The sequence below is a fragment of the Saccopteryx bilineata genome, chromosome 6, assembly GCF_036850765.1.
Source record: "Saccopteryx bilineata isolate mSacBil1 chromosome 6, mSacBil1_pri_phased_curated, whole genome shotgun sequence".
Classification (NCBI taxonomy): domain Eukaryota; kingdom Metazoa; phylum Chordata; class Mammalia; order Chiroptera; family Emballonuridae; genus Saccopteryx; species Saccopteryx bilineata.
In genome coordinates, this window is record NC_089495.1 from 120,422,813 (window position 1) to 120,442,189 (window position 19,377).

Sequence of the window (19,377 nt, forward strand, 5' to 3'; positions counted from 1 at the left end):
TCAAGGCACGTATGGGAAGAAAGTATTATGTGTTGATGCTTCCCTCTTGCCCACTTTTTTTCTCGCTCTCTCTATAAAATCAATAAATAAAGTCTTTAAAAAGAAAGATAAGTACTATATAAAGGGTGATTTTTTGGCTGAGAGACAACAGCTTAATAACCTTCATGCCATAGGTTTTGGAACTATTTCTAGATTTTCTTTTTTATCCTGTTCTTCTTAACTGTTTACATGCTTGTATCACATTGTTTTATATTTCTGGTAGAGTTAGTTTTCATTGCTGTCGCCCCCCGCCCCAGAATATTCTTGGTTGTCGTGGTATATAGTAGAGTGCATCAGATCTTAAAAATAAGTTGGCAGTTTGATGTCATTATATGAACAACTGACCATCTGACCCTCTATTCCTGGGCATCCATCATAACTTCCCTGGTGTCTCTGTCATTGAACTGAGGTCCGTGGGTGGAGGGACACAATGTGCTCTAGCTCCCCTCCCAGCCTTGGGGCTCCCAGTGAGGACCGCCTTCTAAGACCTAGCACCAGCCTCTGCAGCTCGCGAGCCCCGGGCAGTCTCCACCCTCTGCAGGCGGTTTCCCAGCTACCCCGCGTGGCGGCGGGTGCTTGGTGGCTCCTCCAATGGCAAGCACTGGGGCGGGGGGCGTAGGTCTAGGCTGGCAGGCGGCCTACGCCCTAGCCATAGGCCTGCTCTGGCAGTGCCTGCTGATGCCGCAAGCCCAGCCTGCTCCGGGAACCACAGAAGCTGGTGAGTGGGTGGCCAGCCAGGAAAAGGGCGCCCAAGTTGCCCACCTCTGGCGTCCCTCCCTCATTCCCTCCATGCTTAACAAAGGCCAGAGGGACCTCTACCTGGCCAGGCGTTGGGCTTGAGGGTCCCTGGGTTTCTCAGGGACCTACGTGGTGGGGCCAAGGTGTTCACTCTTCCCTGGACTCTTTCCCACTGGATCTCAGCCTCCTCAAGCCATGAGCTTAGTGGACAGGCTGTGTTTGCCATGTAGACCAGTGCTAGCCTCCCCACCGCTGTCCACTAAGCCATGGGCCTTGCACTGGCCTGTCCCTGTGGGTCCCACATCCTCTTCATTTCAAGAATGGGAAGTGCTGGCCCTGGCCGGTTGGCTCAGCGGTAGAGCGTCGGCCTGGCGTGCGGGGGACCTGGGTTCGATTCCCGGCCAGGGCACATAGGAGAAGCGCCCATTTGCTTCTCCCTCCACCCCTTCCTCTCTGTCTCTCTCTTCCCCTCCTGCAGCCAACGCTCCATTGGAGAAAAGATGGCCCGGGCGCTGGGGATGGCTCCTTGGCCTCTGCCCCAGGCGCTAGAGTGGCTCTGGTCGTGGCAGAGCGACGCCCCGGAGGGGCAGAGCATTGCCCCCTGGTGGGCGGAGCATCGCCCCTGATGGGCGTGCCGGGTGGATCCCGGTGGGGCGCATGTGGGAGTCTGTCTGACTGTCTCTCCCCGTTTCCAGCTTCGGAAAAATACAAAAAAAAAAAAAAAAAAAGAATGGGAAGTGCTACTTCAGGAGGGGGATTTTCAAGCCAAGGATATGCCATTGGGCCTCAGGCTCCCTAGAATATTGGACTGAGGTGGGAGGGGTACAACCACTGCATTATCCGTAGCCCTGAACAAACAGCATCCTTCTGCAAGCCCCCAGTTCTGGGGCTTTCAACAGTGGTACATTTGTCCTGAGGAAGGACCTGGGACAGCAGCACTGCCCAGCCTTGCCTCCCTCACTGCTGTGCTGCTCTGCACCTCCCTGGCTGCCCCTCTCCGCCTTTCCCACCCCCTCCAGACCACAGGCTGCTGCCTTCATGTTGTCCCCTCTGGTGAAGCCAGGTGGCCCCTTGTCACTTCACCCTGGGCCTTGGATTTTTAGCTGTGAAGTGAGAGAAGGGAACACAGTGGCCCTAGGTCCTATGGATGCTGACAAAGTGAAGCAGCAAGGCTGGCACCATGACACAGGTGCCTCACAGCTGGGGCTGTCTCCACAGTGTGTGGAAAGCCGACAGTGACTGGGAAGATCTTTGGTGGCCGGGATGCACCTGTAAAGAAGTGGCCATGGCAGGTCAGCTTGTTTTTCCATGGCTCTCACATCTGCGGAGGATCCCTCATTGATACCTTCTGGGTGATCTCAGCTGCCCACTGCTTCCGATCGTGAGTCTTCTAGCTCTGGCTGGGTGGTTCAGTGGATGTGGCGGCGTCCCAGGGCACCAAGGTTGTGGGTTTGACTCATGGTCAGGGCATGCAGGAGAAGCAACCAATGAGCACACAACTAAGTGAAACGAGTTGATGCTTCTCTATCTATCTTTCTCTCGCTCTGCTTCTCTGTCTCTCTCTTTCTCTCATGCTTTGCTTCCCCCTCTCTCAATCAATGGAAACGTTTTTTTAAAAAATAAGTATTTCCACAAGGGCCCAGCTGCTGGGGGAGTAGGGGGGTGGGGGAGGGTGGGAATGGGGAAGGAACACAAATTGGCCTGAAAAGAAGGAGGTAAAAAAGGCCACAGCCTTTTTTCTCCAGGCTTTGTTCTGGGATAGTTTGCTGCCACCATGTGTCTCTGAGTGCTATGGCCCCTGCAGGTAGCAGTCCCCTCTACCTGGGATGCCACTGCTGCTCACCACCTAACAGCAGTCTTCTGATGTCTGGGTCACTTCTCCCAGGACAGAAGCTAATCAATTGCCCCGTCTTCCGTCTTCCACCCCACTCTTCACACTGTGGTAACACCAAGATGGTGTGGTCATCTCAGCTACATGTATATTACTTTTAAATAGTTGAATGGAAATTGGCTTTATGATTATTCATAAATACAGAGGGCCCTTGGGTTACGATACAGTTCCATTCCTATGACAGTGACATAACCCAAATTTTGGTGTAAGCTGAAACACACCCTCACTAAGTCACTTACCTATCCTAACACAGTTGTGAAATCAGAACATAAAAACACAACTAAGCCACAGAAAAAGGAAAAGGACATAAATATACTGTACTGTACACTGTACTGTAGTAACAGAAAACATGAAAAAAAATAGTGTAAAAAAATTCCTTACCTTTATTCCTGTGTTTGGCTTGCACCCTGGAAGGGGCATTCCAAGGTGGGAGAGAGTGACAGGAGGAAGCCAGAGAGGCAGGAGAACCTGCAGAAGGCGCTGGAGACACTGGGTCAGGTGAATCAGGATTGCCTAAGGAGCATGCAGGAGATGCTGGAGCTGATCCTACCTGTACTACAGGTGTTTCATCTCGAGAAGCAGCTGATGTAGAGGGTACAGGATCTGCTGCAGGCCTCTCTACCTTCTTAAAGAATTGCTCCAGGCTAGTCTGGAAGGTTGATAACTTCCTCTCTTCCAAAATCTGCCTATAGCATTGCAAGGCATCCATTTCAGCTCTGTAGACCTTACTGAATCCGTCATCGCTGGGGTCCTCAGCCTGAAATTTTGCTAATCCATCCTCTACCACAGAAAAACCTTCAGCCAAACCCTTGGTAGTAAATCTCTTGGGTTCTGGGGTTTCTATCTCTTCCTCTTCAATCAGCTGTTTCTCCAGCTGAAGGAGGTCCTCAGCAGACAGTCCTCTCCATGGGAGTGAGTGCCGTAACTTGAAATGTCTTATATCAAGACTGTCGTAACCTGAGTAACCCCTGTACTGCGAAACAGACTTCAGTTCTGAAGTAATTGCCTCCTGTTCCCTCTTTATCTTCCCTAAACCTCAGGAATCTAAACCCTGTTCCCACTCAAGGTGGACTCTGGCCTCTGCTTCTGGCTCAGCTCTAGGTAGTCGCACAACATCCAAGTGGGCCTCAGCCTCCTCTTGTGCAAATGGTAGCAGTGTGTAGTTTCCCTTGCTACACACCTGACACAGGCTTCAGGCTTTAAGTCGGAGTCATTGTTCCAGGGCCTCTGCTTCCAAGGCTGGAGGTGGGGAGGGAGCATCAGTCAGTGTGGACAAGTATTTCACCCCCTTCCGGCCAGGATGCCCGAAGGCCTTCTCTGGCACAATGCTGGAGGCTTCCTTGGGCCCTGACTGACTACACACTCGGCACCTTCCTCTCCAGAGGTGCTGGGACTCTGCACCTCTAACCAGTGCCCAGCTCTTCCTTTCCCCTGCATAGAACCATGTACCTAAGGGAGCTATTGTCCATGCTGTCCTCACAGGCCAGAGTGAGACAGGAGGCCAGTGGCCCCTGTCCGGGGAGGTGGGTGCAGACAGGAGGGTGGGCTGCTCCTCAGGTAATCCTGGGCCTACCTCCTCTGAGCCCAGAAGGAGTGGCAAGGACATCGTGCTTTTACAGCAGGGAGACAGAATGTGGGCATCCGCTGGCTCTCAGACACCACCTAGGTTCTAATAATTTATTCAGTCCCATGGGTGCCAGGCATCAGCTGAAGCACACTGTGGGGCATGTAGAAATGCAACATCCACCTTGAAATTTTTCATCCAATAAGAAAAATGAGACACAGTTCTACAGTGGGGTAGGACAGAGAAGCCATGTGTGAGAGGGGAGGCCCTGAGCAGTGTCCGGGGAGCTGCTGTGGGTCCCATCAAATGTTTGGCCTTGTGGAAGAAGGAATTGGGCATCAGGCATCTGGGCGGGGACAGCATGGCGGGCCATGTGAGTGGGAATGTTGCTCCTGCTCCGGGAACAAGGAGCAGCTCCACGCTCCCCTCCATTAGCCCCACCATGACCTGTTGAGTGCCTGTCACCAGATAGGGATCAGCCTTTAGAGACCTTTGTGTGTGTGGACTGGGAAGGAGGGGCATGGATCGTTCTGGGATGGGAAATGGGGTCTTTGAGAATCACTCCAGGATGTGAGGTTTTCCAAGGGTTTTGGGGAATGAGCCCAGTCTCTTTTCCTCTAAAGTGACGGGGTATGGTTTGATGCTCCCTTCACATTTCCTTCTGGCACTAAGATTTTCTGCTCCTTTGATTCTGGGACATGCTGGGGAAGCCATCGGTGCCTTTCAAAGGACCAATGTCTTGAGGCTATGGATAACAGTCAAACCACCTCAAGAGACTATCAGCAAGGGAGGAGAGAGAAGCCTCTGGAATAATGGCGGGGTCTGGTTGCTGACCAGGGGATGGGGCAGTCAGAGTGTGGGTGCTGGCCCAGCACTCAGAGGAGATTGGTGATAATGCAGCCTCTTCACAACAGGTCCCGTAAGCCGTCTGACTTCACTGTCCTGCTAGGGTACCATAAGCTATCACAGCCTACCCAGCACAGCCTGCAGAGGTCGGTGTACCGAATCATCATCCACGAGGACTTTAACAAGCAGTACTTCCTGGCGAAAGACATCGCATTGTTGCAACTGCATCTGTCTGTGACTTTTAATTCCTACATCCTCCCTGCCTGCCTCCCAGGGCCAGATGCAATCTTGCCTCTTTATACCGCCTGCTGGTTGACTGGTTGGGGAATGGTCACTGAGGATGGTGAGCAGGGCAGAGGAGGAGAGTGGGGCTGAGGAAGAGGGGTGTGCAGTGACCACCTTGGGGTTCTGCCAGCCTTGATAGCATGTCCTTCTTTTCTTTTTTAATTGAGAGCAGGAGAGGCAGAGAGACAGACTCCCACATGCACCCCCACCAAGTTCCACCTGGCAAGCCACCTATAGAGCAATGCTCTACCCATCTGGAGTGTTGCTCCATTGCTGGGCAACCGAGCTATTTTTAGTGCCTGCGGAAGACCAGGAGCCAACAGGGGCCAAATCACTCAAATCAATTGAGCCATAGCTGTAGGAGGGGGAGGAAGAGACGGAGAATAAAGAGAGAGAGAGAGTAGGGGGAGATAGAGAGGTGAAGATGGTCGCTTCTCCTGAGTGCCCTGAGAATCAAACCCGGACATCCACACGCCAGGCAGATGCTCTACCACTGAGCCTCCCAGCCAGGACTAGCATGTCCTAAAACTTCCAGTTTCCTTCAGTTCATGGTTCAGATACTCTGAGCATCTCTAACTTTTGAAATCGGGAACTCGGGCTGTTTGACTCTGAGACATTGGGTTTCCATTCAGACTCCCAGGTCCTCCTGGGGCCACCCCCCTTCAGAGCTGCCTTCACCAAACTCCTCTTGAGCTCCCACTGCTACAGAAGGAACTTGGAGCAGCAGTGAGAAAAATGAAGCAAGCCTGTTCTCTGGCCTGGGAGGGGGAAATTAGGCACTTATGGCTTAAGAACATTGACCTCTGTGAACCTCCCTTCTCTTGATCCAAACTCAAGTAAAAGTTGCCCATTCTGCCAGCTTAGGGCTTGCCCATTTTTAGACAGAGAGGGGAGAAATATTGGGCCAAGATTTTTGCACAAAATGCTTTTGATTTATGACAATATAATGTTGAGTGAAAATATAGAATGTAACTTTGGCATGACATGCAGAGCTGTGGCTGGCAGAGCATCTCAGTGGAGGCTCCGGGGCAGGGCTCTCTTTGCCATGTCGACCAGTGCTAGTATCCCCACTCCTGTCCACTAAGCATCAGTCACACTGCCCAAACTTCTCCAAAGACACCTCCTTGGGATGTATTCCTTAAGCGTTACTGGTAGAACAAAGAGGGTTCTCCAGTGTGGGTCAGAACGTGGAGTTGAGGCATGAGGGGATGTGATGGGCTGGAGTAGCCACCAAGACAGGGAGCAGCTGCCACCACAGAGAGGCAGCCTGCAGCTGTCCTTCCCTTCCACACCCTCCTCCCTTGACTGCAGTAGTTAGGCTTGGGCTGCCCCGATGAGATGTCAGGACCACACACACGGCAGGCACTCCACAGGAGTGCACAGCCCTTGTAACACTGTGTGGCAAGGTGAGGATTCCAGGTCAGACCTGTGAGCAGCATCGGGGACTAGAAGCTACATGGGAAGCGTCCACACATCAGATGCCCCTTGAGGCCAGGCCACGTTGAATTTGTCGCCCCACCTAGCCCCACCTAGCATCTGGTAGGTATGCTACACCTTGACTAAGCTGAGACTCCCAGCTTCTACCCTCCGTGTCTCTACTTCTGTCCCTACAGAGCAGCCAGACTAATTGTTCTTGAAACTTAAGTAGATGTTTCAGTAGTTTCCCAGTGTACTTAGAACAAAATTCAGACTCCTCATCTTGGTGAGGAGGCCGTGCTTGCTCTGGAACCTGCTATGATTCTGCCTTATTTCCTCACCCCCAATTCCCACACCGTTGCGGCCACACTGGCTCCTTCCTGGTCCTTCCCACTGTGCACTGCTCCCTTTTGCTCTCTCCCTTGCCTTGAACTTCTTTGCTCCTCAACTTCATGCATCCTCCGAGAGGCTCCCCAAATTCTCTCAGCCAGAATGGGCGACCTCCTCTTCAGCAGACAGCGTGGCGAGGGAGCTGTTTCTCTCCCAGACATCCTACATCTGACCCCCTCCACCCCCTTGCAGAGTTCTTGAAACCACCTTCACAACTGCAGGAAGCAGAGGTTGGCGTCATGGGCTCCAGTTCCTGCAATCTGTATTTCCAGTCGCCAAACTCCATGGACAGTAAATACAGTGTACATGAGGACATGCTGTGTGCCGGGAACCTCCTTTCTGGAAAGTCCCTCTGCAGAGTAAGTGAGACCAGAGCCCTGTCTCCAGTCTCACCAGTCGAGGCGGCCTCTCCTCTCCTGTGGCATCTGTCCCCTCCCCCTTTCTTCTCTGGACACTTCCTCAGCCCCTGGCTTTTATTTCTAAGCTCGCCCAGCCAGAAGTGTTAGAACCAAAGGACAGAAGCCGCCAAAAGGTCCATTCCATGTTTTTTTATATATTAAAAAAAAGTAGATTTTTTATATATATATATAAAAGTTTTGTTGAAGTATAGTGTCCATAGGAAAGGGCACTATTTATAAGGCCGTTGTCTGATGCAGTTTAAAAATTGATAAATTCATGGAACCAGCACCCAAGGGTCTTCTTTATCCCTCCAACCTGTCATTAATTCCCCCACACATACACACAAGTCACCCTGACGTGGCTTCTAACGCGCTGTGAATTAGCGTCAGGAAGTCTACCTATGAAGTCATACAGATGTTCTCTCATCTGGCCTCTTTCAGTCGATGTTATGTTTGTGAGGTCCATCTAACATGAAGTTTGTGTTGCTTATCTTATTCCTGAATAGTATTTCACTGTGTGAATATACTGTCACTTATTTATCCACTCAATGTTGGTGGCATGTAGGTAGTTTCTACATGAGAGCATTACAAATAGCATTTCTGTGAACATCCTCGTTGCATATGTTCTGGTGCAAATGGGCTCACACTGTGCTTTGGTATAACCTGGGCATAGAATTACTGTGTCATACGGTGTTTCTCTCACAGGTACTGGAGAGTGGGTTTCCACCCTGGGTGTATGGATTTGACTCCCCCAGCAGTGGGGGGAATTCTGGGTTCCCCTACATTGCCATCAGCACTCCATATGGTCAGCCATTTTCATTTTAAACATCGTATTCGATTTTTAATTTGCATTTCTTTGGTGAATAATGAAGATAAGCACTTTTTATATATGTATATCACCTTTTTTGTAGAGTGTGTATTCAAGTGTTTTGTAATTATTTATGTGGGGGTGTCTTTCCTATTGAATTAGCTAGGAGCACATTATGGAGATATATATATATATATCCATATATAGATAGATCCATTATAGATATATATCTCTATATCTCCATTATAGATATATATCTATATATAGATATTGATATAGTGTATATATATATATCCATTATAGATATATATCATTATAGATATATATATAATGAACATCTTCTCTCACTCTGTGTAGTCCTTCTATTTTATATTTTATGGTGGGGAAACCAAGGCCCAGAGAGGGAAGGAGAAAAGCTCAGGTGAGGTTGTGAGTCCATAGTCAAACTTGGAGAAGCCATGCCCTCCTTTGGAGCTGTGGCCCCCACGAGCCTTCTCCAGCGGTCTCTTCTCCCTCTCTTGCACCTTCTTTGTAGCTCTTCCTCTCTCTACCTTCCCATCTCCAAAAGGCTCAGAAATATACTGCTGGGATTCTACAATGCACCTTCTTCCTCCCAAAACCCCTTGCCTGCTCTCCTGACTCTCAGCCCTCTGTTGCAGCAGGCCCCACCCCAGGGCTATCTGCCCTTGCTCTCTCTGCTTCCACCTTTCCTTTTCTCACCTCAGCCCAACCCGTAAGGCTCCTGTGCCTCTGCCTCTTGTGGCTGCTGTTCGACCTCAGCCCCGCTGCCCCCAGGGTGCTCAGCAGCACGCCCCAGTGCTTCCCTCTGACTCGCAGGGTGGCCTGTGCTCTCCACCTCCTCCTCTTGACCTCTGCACACCAAGGACCTGTCACGCAGCACTGATTCTGGTTTTCTTGTCTTGCTCCATTTTTCTTAGATGAAGAGAAAAAGGGTTAGCTATTGGCCAGCCCTGGGCCTCACCATTTCTTGTCTGTAACCCTTTCGGCTGCAGTCCTGTCCTGGCTGGTCCCCCTGTGCTGACTCGTCCCTTCCCATTGGCTGTGCTCACCCAGCCCCAGAACCATGGACTGTTCTTTTGGAGTCTGTATCAGGTCACATCACTTTCCTGTTGAGTGTCACTTAGTGTTCTGTTCCCACACACACACATACACACCCCACTGATGAGGCCTTCTGCTGCGCAGCCTCCCCCTCGCCACCAAGCACGAGCGCGCTGCTCACCTCTGCCTCTTGCAGAGCCAGGCCTTGATTGTCCCTCCAGTCTTGACTCAGAGAAGTTCTCTGACGGCCCACTCCCTTCCCCTCCCCTGGGCACTTCTGTACTACATCTTGCACTGACAGATGTGCACTGTATCAGCCGATGTCTGTGTGGTAGGTCACCTCACTATGTCCTGCACACACAGGGTGCTCAGTCAACAGAAGGCTGACGGGGGGCTAGGTTTCTTTGGTCCCCACTTTTTGGACTACAAGATGGAAGTGCTACATACACCCTATGATGGCAGGTGCCTGCCTGCCTTGAAGTCCTGCACTTGAACCCCCAACATTCTTGTAGGAACCCCTTGGGCTGCCCTGGAATTCCAACCACCCCACTGGCCTGGGCCTGGGCATCAGCTGTGTCCCTCTGAACACATCTAACAGATTGGCATTTTCTAAAGAAGCTCCACCAAGAAGTTGAGGAAGAACTGGAGACCTTAATAAGGCAAAAACAAAGGCCCAGGTGGGATCCAGTAACAGGTTGAGGACTTAGCTGGAGGCCTCAGGCTTGCCACAGCTGCTCCTTGGGACCTCAGGTGATAACTCTCCCACTTAGGCTTAAGAGGGCAGAGAAGGCTGGCATCTTGCACCTGGGGTCCCCATGCGGATTCTTGTGGGCCTGTGACCACCAGCCGAGGGGGATGCCCAGGATGCCCTCCAGAACTTTGTGAGATGGGCTCCAGAGTCTCACCCTGATGTTTTGGCCCAGGAAGTCTGCAGTGTGACCCTACACGTGGACTGTTGATATCACCCAGGTGATTCTGATGATAACTTCCTATAACTCCACCTCAACACAAGGCCTCCTAAACTGCACCCTGGTGGAGGGAGGGCATGGGCAGTCTCTTCACACTGCCTAACAATGTGCATTCTCTCTGCCTTGGTTCCAAACATATGCCCTTCTTTCCTCAGGGAGATTCGGGGGGTCCCCTTTCCTGTAAGCTGAATGGCTCCTGGTTTCTGATGGGGTTGTCCAGCTGGAGCTTGCCTTGCCATCAGCCCATAAGACCCAACGTCTTCACCAGAGTCACTTACTTTGCCGATTGGATCAAAGAGAAGCAGAGGGCCTCGCCAAATCCCGACCCTTCTTCTGCTCCTCCTCAGAAAAAACCTTCTATTCTGAATAATTCTGGAGACAACAGGCTCAGGAGCAGCAGAGCCCTGGTGATCTCACAGACCTTCCCTCTGCTGCTGGTCTCCTTCAGGGGCCTGTGACAGGCCCCGAAGGGCCCCTCTCCATCTTCCCCCCCAAGCCTGCCTGCTTGTGTAGCAAAGGGCCTGTGTCCTCCAGAAATATGTCCATCTCTGAGCTCCCCTGTCCATCTGAGGCCTGACAAAATAAAAGTAATTTAACAAGCTTCCTGTCCCTGTTTCTGCCCTATCAGAGCCATGCCCTCCCCACCCCCACTAAGCTCCAAGCTCCACAGTACAGGAAGGTCTCCCTCCTCCCTGGGCTTTGATGGAGAGGACAAGAACAACAAGGGGCTGGCTGGACATCTGGAGATGAGCCATTCTCCTCGGGAAGTCGTCCCTGACCGGGAATTGAACCCAGGACAGCCACACACGGGCCAATGTTCTACCACTGAGCCGACGGGCCAGGGTCACATATATATTTCTATATAATTTTTTTCAGAAGTTAAACACTTACTTGCACATAACTGTATAAACCCCAGTGTAAGAGCTGCAGAACCCTCCCAGCACAGCACCCTCACTTAGCTTGGTGGTCCAATTGCTGAGGATCCGGCAGTCTTCATGACTACAGACTTCCATAATGTCTGGTTAAGACCCCATAGGGGTCCAATTGCTGGTGAGAAGATCAGTGGAGTGCTCAGCAATTCTAAGTGGAAGAGACACAGCCCTTCCTCTTCCTTCCCCAGGCACAGAGGATCTAGTGACATGAGAAAAGACTATGTGGATAAAGTTTCTAGAACTTTAACTATTCAAAGCTGAAGTCATTAGGAAGGCAACAATGCCTGTGTGATAGAAAGCTGCATGCTGGGTAGGCTTCCCCAGACAGCAGAGACTGAACTACTGGGGGTCCTCAAGTTACAACACAGTTCTGTTCCTACAACAGTGACATAACCCAAATTTTGATGTAAATTGAAACATACCCTAGCCCCCTGGTTGGCAAACTGTGGCTCACGAGCCACATGCAGCTCTTTGGCCCCTTAAGTGTGGCTTTTTCACAAAACACCACGTGCGGGCGCCACCTCGATAAGGAATGTACCTACCTATATAGTTTAAGTTTAAAAAATGTGGCTGTCAAAAGAAATTTAAATCATTGTACTGTTGATATTTGGCTCTGTTGACTAATGAGTTTGCCGACCACTGCTACCTAGCCTAATATAGTTGTAGAATTATAATCTAGAACATAAAAACACAACTAAGCCACAGAAAAGGAAAAGGACATAAATATACTGTACTGTAGTAACAGGAAACATGGTAAAAAAATGAGTGTAAAAAAAAGTACAGCACTACAGCATAAGCTGAAACACTCACATCTCATTTTTTAAAAAATGTTTATGGGAGTGAGCGTTGTAAACTCGAAACACCATGTCAAGACTATTGAAACCCGAACACCCCCTATCAGTGCGACAGCCAAGAAGAGTCCACCACTTTCAGTCTGGACTCGAGATAATGTGACCTGGGATGGAGGGCTCCGCCCCCAGCAGGCATTTTCTCTGGCTCTGGAGTAACCTCGAAGGTGGGCACGGGCTAAAAGGTCTGAAGAGACAGGCAGCTGAAAGCATGTGGCTGAAATAACGCTGTGGCTTGTCCTGTTTCTTCTCTGTGCCCCCACGTGGTTGGTTCCCTTGCTGAGAGGACACTTATAAGCAATGCAGAACAGAGCGCTTGTCATTCCTTTCTTCAAAGGAAGGTCCCCTCACTCTCTGTCAGGGAGAGCAAAGCCAGAGCTGTCAGGAGGTCCTGGGACAGGGCAGCTCTGAGATAGCAGCCTCGCAAAGCTGGCTCCGCAAAGCTGGCAACGTCTGCTCTCCTCACAACGGGAGACAGATAAGATATGTGATACATTGGTGCAAAGGTGCCATAGATAAGATATGTGATACATTGGTGCAAAGGTGCCATGAGCCCTCTTTTGTCTCCAGAGAAGTCTCTACTCTTTTAATGATCTCTCTGGATGCCTGCAGTGCCATTTACAAGAAAACACCTTTTATCCTCAAATTCTTTAAGTGCTACAGAAAAAGCTGGCAGTTTACTTTTCTCAATGCCTGAATGAGATTTTTTTTCAGAGCTATGTAAGTAAAGTTTTCTTAGTTTATTATGTAGGTGGACGGATGGATAAATTAGATAGACACAGATGGATAAAATGGTTATTTGGGGTTTTTGTGTATATTCAGGAATTATTTTATTGGGATAATCTGTAATCCTGGCTCCTAATTTTCTACAGAAAATGTAAATGAATGTCTATATCCTAGATACGTAAATAACCAACATGTCTTGGCTTTTCTTTGCACCACAACTGTAGCCTCCAAATGTGGAACAGTCCTCTCAGCTGTTTTCTACGTGCAGCTGTTGGAAATAAGACAAGGTGCCTTTTTGTCCACTGTGTTTTCCACACAATTCACCCTGGCACAAAAGTGTAGAAACAGGCATTTTGTAACTACACATAGTACAAACATTTTCATCAAGTTCTTAGGATAAATTTACAAAGTCCATCAGTTGTTTGTTTCTGTAATTAAACTATAATAAACAGTACCACTCAGAATACACTTGAAACTATTTAAGGGCAACTTTGATATCAAAAATCATTATTGCGAGTGACATCAGAGAAATGGCGCCGTGAGGAGTGCAACTGACAAACACAAATCTCCCCAAAATTTCAACGAGTTCATCAACGAGAGACAAGAAAAATCTATCCTTGGAGCATCTGGGAGTTCCACACACTGAAGGCGAAGGCAAAGGCAGCGGCAGCCTCATAGCTGGATCATCAGGCTGCTAATTCAGGAAGGAGAGACTAGGAGAGAGGCTCCGGGAAAACAGACTCTCTCATTGTCGGAGCCTGCAAACGCTAACAAGCCTTGACTACCAACGAGACTGAAGCCTAATATATGACATTGCCATAGAGTCTCATCAACTGCAAATCTCTACCTAAGCGTGCCACAGGGGCAAAGCCTGGGGTACAGAGTCACCAACCAGGAAGAGAGAGAGGAAAGAAAAAGGAAGAAAAAGTTAACCTCTCAAAATAGAGAAAAATCCACAGACTTTATAACTTGTTCCACTATTTTTTTGTTTCTTTCATCTTCTTGCCTTTATTATTATTATTTCTATTTCCTCCACCTTGGTCCTTTTATTCTCTGCCCGTCTTATTCTTTCGTCTTCTTGAACTACACTACCCATAAGTGTTACATTTTATTTCTTTTCTTCTTCCTTACTCTCCATGAGGGTTACACTCCAAAACCCTTAACTCTCTCTCTCTCTTTTTGTTTTTTTTTCTTTTTTCTTCTTTTCCTTTCCCCCTTTTCTTATTTCTCCTTCTCTATTAGTTTCTTCTTTTCTCCTTTTACTTTTACTCTCATTCAATCCTCAATCACGAACAAATTATTTAATTTGGGACTCAAGGTTTTTTTATGTGGCATTTTGGGTGCTTTTTACTTCACTTTTTAACTCATTAGCATTCCTCTCAACCCAGGATCTCCATTCTATTTAGTCTTTGCTCCACTTAATACAATAGTTTTTTCCCTTTTTCCTGTTTCCCTCTTATCCCTCTTATTATATCTCTTAGTTGACCATCACTTACAAGCAAATCATTTTATACGTGACCCAAATTTTTTCCTTTTTTGCATTTTGTGGGTCCCTACTTCCTTTTTTCTCCTTGAACACTTCCCCCCAACTCATGCCCTCTGTTACAGGCAGTTTTTGCTCCATTTAGCATAATATAATTCACAGTTCATCACAATATTTTCCTGGGGGGGGGAGAGGAGGGAAGGAGAAGAAAGAAAAGGGGGGGGAAATAATAAATTATTATGGGGGGTCTTTTCCCAAATTTTTTCCCATTTTTTTCCACTTTTTTTTAATTTTTTTAAACTTTTTATTCGTTATTAATTCTTAGTGCTATCAACAACACCACCCACAGATGCCATTAAGAAAAATAAAATCAAATATCATAGATACAAAAGATAGAGAAGTAGCACAGATAGATGCGGAAAAATCTATGGAGAAAAAAAAATAATATATTGGAAACCTTGGAGCTAAACGACAGAGAATTTAAAATAGAAATCCTAAAAATACTCAGAGATATACAAGAAAACACAGAAAGGCAACTTAGGGAGCTCAGAAAACAACTCAACAAACACAAAGAATATATTACCAAGGAAATTGAAACTGTAAAAACAAATCAAACAGAGAAGAAAAACTCAATTCATGAACTGAAAAACAAGGTAACAAGCTTAGCTAATAGAACAGGCCAGATAGAAGGTAGGATTAGTGACATAGAAGACAAGCAACTTCAGGCACAACAGAGAGAAGAAGAGAGAGACTCAAAAATTTAAAAAAATGAGAAAGCCCTACAGAAATTGTCTGACTCCATCAAAAAGAATAACATAAGAATAATAGGTATATCAGAGGGAGAAGAGAGAGAAAATGGAATGGAGAATATATTCAAACAAATAATAGACAAGAACTTCCCAAGCCTGTGGAAAGAACTAAAGCCTCAAATTCAAGAAGCAAACAGAACACCGAGTTTTCTTAACCACAACAAACCTACTCCAAGGCACATCATAATGAAAATGGCACAAACCAACGACAAAGAAAAAATTCTCAAGGCAGCCAGGGAAAAGAAGAATACAACATATAAAGGAAAGCCTATTAGATTATCATCAGATTTTTCAGCAGAAACTCTACAAGCTAGAAGAGAGTGGACCCCAATATTTAAAGCCCTGAAAGAGAGGAACTTTCAGCCAAGAATACTATACCCATCAAACCTATCCTTCAAATACAAAGGAGAAATAAAAACATTCACAAATGCAGAAAAGATGAGGGAATTTATAATCAGAAAACCCCCACTCCAGGAAATAGTAAAGGGGGTTTTCCAACCTGATTCAAAGAACAAAACAAAACAAAACCACAAGTAAAAGCTCCACCAAGAACACAATAAAACCAAATTTAAACTGTGACAACAAAAGCAAAAAAAAGGGGGAGAGGATGAAGATTAACAGTAGCAAAGGACGATGAAGTGCAGAAACACTCATAAGATAAGGTACTACAATGAATATGGTAGGTACACCTTTCATTACTTAATGGTAACCACCCTTGAAAAAACCACCACAAAAGCACATGACTTAAAAAAGGTAGCAACAAAGGAAAGAAGTATGGAATACAACCAAACAAAAACAAAACAGAAGAATCAAACAAGATACAAAACTAACAGAAAGCAATTTATAAAATGGCAATAGGAAACCCACAAGTGTCAATAATTACACTAAATGTAAATGGATTAAAGTCACCAATAAAAAGACACAGAGTAGCAGAATGGATTAAAAAAGAAAATCCAACTGTATGCTGCCTACAAGAAACACATCTAAGCAAAAAGGATAAAAACAAACTCAAAGTGAAAGGCTGGAAAACAATACTCCAAGCAAATAAGATCCAAAAAAAAGCAGCTTTAGCAATACTCATATCTAATAATGCTGACTACAAGACAGAAAAAGTACTCAGAGACAAAAAATGGTCATTTCATAATGATTAAGGGGACACTGAATCCAGAAGACATAACAATCCTTAATATATATGCACCAAACCAAGGACCACCAAAATATATAAGACAGCTACTTATTGACCTAAAAACAGAAACTGACAAAAATACAATCATACTTGGAGACCTCAATACACCGCTGACGGCTCTAGATCGGTCATCCAAACAGAGAATCAATAAAGATATATTGGCCTTAAACAAAACACTGGAGCACCTGGATATCAAAGTGACAGAGTATACATTTTTCTCTAGTGTACATGGAACATTCTCAAGAATTGACCATATGTTGGGTCACAAAAATAACATCAGCAAATTCAGAAATATTGAAATTGTACCAAGCATATATTCTGATCATAAAGCCTTGAAACTAGAATTCAACTGCAAAAAAAGAGGGAGAAAAACCCACAAAAATGTGGAAACTAAATAAACAACATACTTTTTAAAAATGAATGGGTCAAAGAAGAAATAAGCGCAGAGATCAAAAGATATATACAGACAAATGAAAATGACAATACGACATATCAGAATCTCTGGGATGCAGGAAAAGCAGTAATAAGAGGAAAGTTCATATCACTTCAGGCCTATACAAACAAACAAGAGCCCAAGTGAACCACTTAACTTCACACCTTAAGGAACTAGAAAAAGAAGAACAAAGACAACCCAAAACCAGCCAAAGAAAGGAGATAATAAAAATCAGAGCTGAAATAAATGAAATAGAAAACAGAAAAACTATAGAAAAAATTAATAAAACAAGGAACTGGTTCTTTGAAAAGATCAACAAAATTGACAAACCCTTGGCAAGACTCACCAAGGAAAAAAGAGAAAGGACTCATATAAACAAAATCCAAAATGAAAGAAGAGAAATCACCACAGACATCTTAGATATACAAAGAATTATTGTAGAATACTATGAAAAACTATATGCCACCAAATTCAACAATCTAGAAGAAATGGATAAATTCCTAGAACAATACAACCTTTCTAGACTGAGTCATGAAGAAGCAGAAAGCCTAAACAGACCAATTAGCAGGGAGGAAATAGAAAAAACTATTAAAAACCTCCCCAAAAATAAAAGTCCAGGCCCAGACGGTTATACTAGTGAATTCTATCAAACATTCAAAGAAGACTTGGTTCTTATTCTACTCAAAGTCTTCCAAAAAATTGAAGAAGAAGCAATACTTCCAAACACATTTTATGAGGCCAACATAACCCTCATACCGAAACCTGGCAAGGATGGCACAAAGAAAGAAAACTACAGACCAATATCTCTAATGAATACAGATACTAAAATACTAAACAAAATACTGGCAAATCGAATACAACAACATATTAAAAAAATAATACATCACGATCAAGTGGGATTCTTCTGAGAATGTCAAGGATGGTTCAACATACATAAAACGGTTAATGTAAATCCACCATATCAACAAAACAAAGAACAAAAACCACATGATCTTATCAATAGATGCAGAAAAGGCATTCGATAAAATACAACACAACTTTATGTTTAAGACACTCAACAAAATGGGTATAGAAGGAAAATATCTCAATATGATAAAGGCCATATATGATAAACCATCAGCCAACATCATACTAAATGGCACAAAACTGAGGACTTTCACCCTTAAATCAGGAACAAGACAGGGTTGTCCACTCTCTCTACTCTTATTTAACATGGTGCTAGAAGTTCTGGCCAGAGCAATCAGACAAGAGAAAGAAATAAAAGGCATCCATATCGGAAAAAAAGAAGTAAAGGTATCACTTTTTGCAGATGATATGATCCTATACATCGAAAACCCCAAAGACTCCACAAAAAGATTACTACAAACAATAAACCAATACAGTAAGGTCACAGGATACAAAAAAAAAATTAACATATAAAAGTCCATAGCCTTTCTATATGCCAACAATGAAATATTAGAAAACGAACTCAAAAAAATAATCCCCTTCACGATTGCAACAAAAAAAATAAAATACCTAGGAATAAACATAAAAAGAATGTAAAGGACCTATATAATGAAAACTACAAAGCATTGTTAAAGGAAATCGAAAAAGATACAATGAGATAGAAAAATATTCCTTGTTCTTGGATAGGAAGAATAAATATAATCAAAATGGACATATTATCCAAAGCAATTTATAAATTTAATGCAATTCCCATCAAATTCCTATGACATTTTTTAAAGAAATGGAACAAAAAATCATCAGATTTATATGGAACTATAAAAAACCCCAAATAGCCAAAGCAATCCTAAGGAAAAAGAATGAAGCTGGGGGCATTACAATACCTGACTTCAAACTATATTATAGGGCCACGACAATCAAAACAGCATGGTATTGGCAGAAAAATAGACACTCAGACCAATGGAACAGAATTGAAAGTCCAGAAATAAAACCACATATATATGGTCAAATAATTTTCGATAAAGGGGCCAACAACACACAATGGAGAAAAGAAAGCCTCTTCAACAAATGGTGCTGGGAAAACTGGAAAGCCACATGCAAAAGAATGAAACTTGACTACAGCTTGTCCCCTTGTACTCAAATTAATTCAAAATGGATCAAAGACCTAAATATAAGACCTGAAACATTAAAGTACATAGAAGAAGACCTAGGTACTAAACTCATGGACCTGGGTTGTAAAGAGCATTTTATGAATTTGACTCCAAAGGCAAGAGAAGTGAAGGCAAAGATAAATGAATGGGACTACATCAAACTAAGAAGTTTTTGCTCAGCAAGAGAAACTGGCAACAAAATAAACAGACAGCCAACTAAATGGGAAATGATATTTTCAAACAACAGCTCAGATAAGGGCCTAATATCCAAAATATACAAAGAACTCATAAAACTCAACAACAAACAAACAAATAATCCAATAAAAAAAATGGGAAGAGGACATGAACAGACACTTCTCCCAGGAAGAAATATAAATGGCCAACAGATATATGAAAAGATGCTCATCTTCATTAGTTATTAGAGAAATGCAAATCAAAACTACGATGAGATACCACTTCACACCT

At 45.3% G+C, this 19,377-nt stretch overlaps 1 protein-coding gene across 1 annotated transcript; it reads left to right on the forward strand.

The window, feature by feature from the left end:
• The first annotated feature begins 630 nt into the window (after window positions 1-630).
• LOC136309369 (serine protease 40-like) lies at window positions 631-10,860 on the forward strand. The gene is made up of 5 exons (XM_066237535.1): window positions 631-757; window positions 1,996-2,158; window positions 5,147-5,421; window positions 7,362-7,528; window positions 10,750-10,860. Exons 1-5 carry the CDS (start codon window positions 631-633, stop codon window positions 10,858-10,860), a joined length of 843 nt encoding a protein of 280 aa, XP_066093632.1.
• Window positions 10,861-19,377: the final 8,517 nt, after the last annotated feature.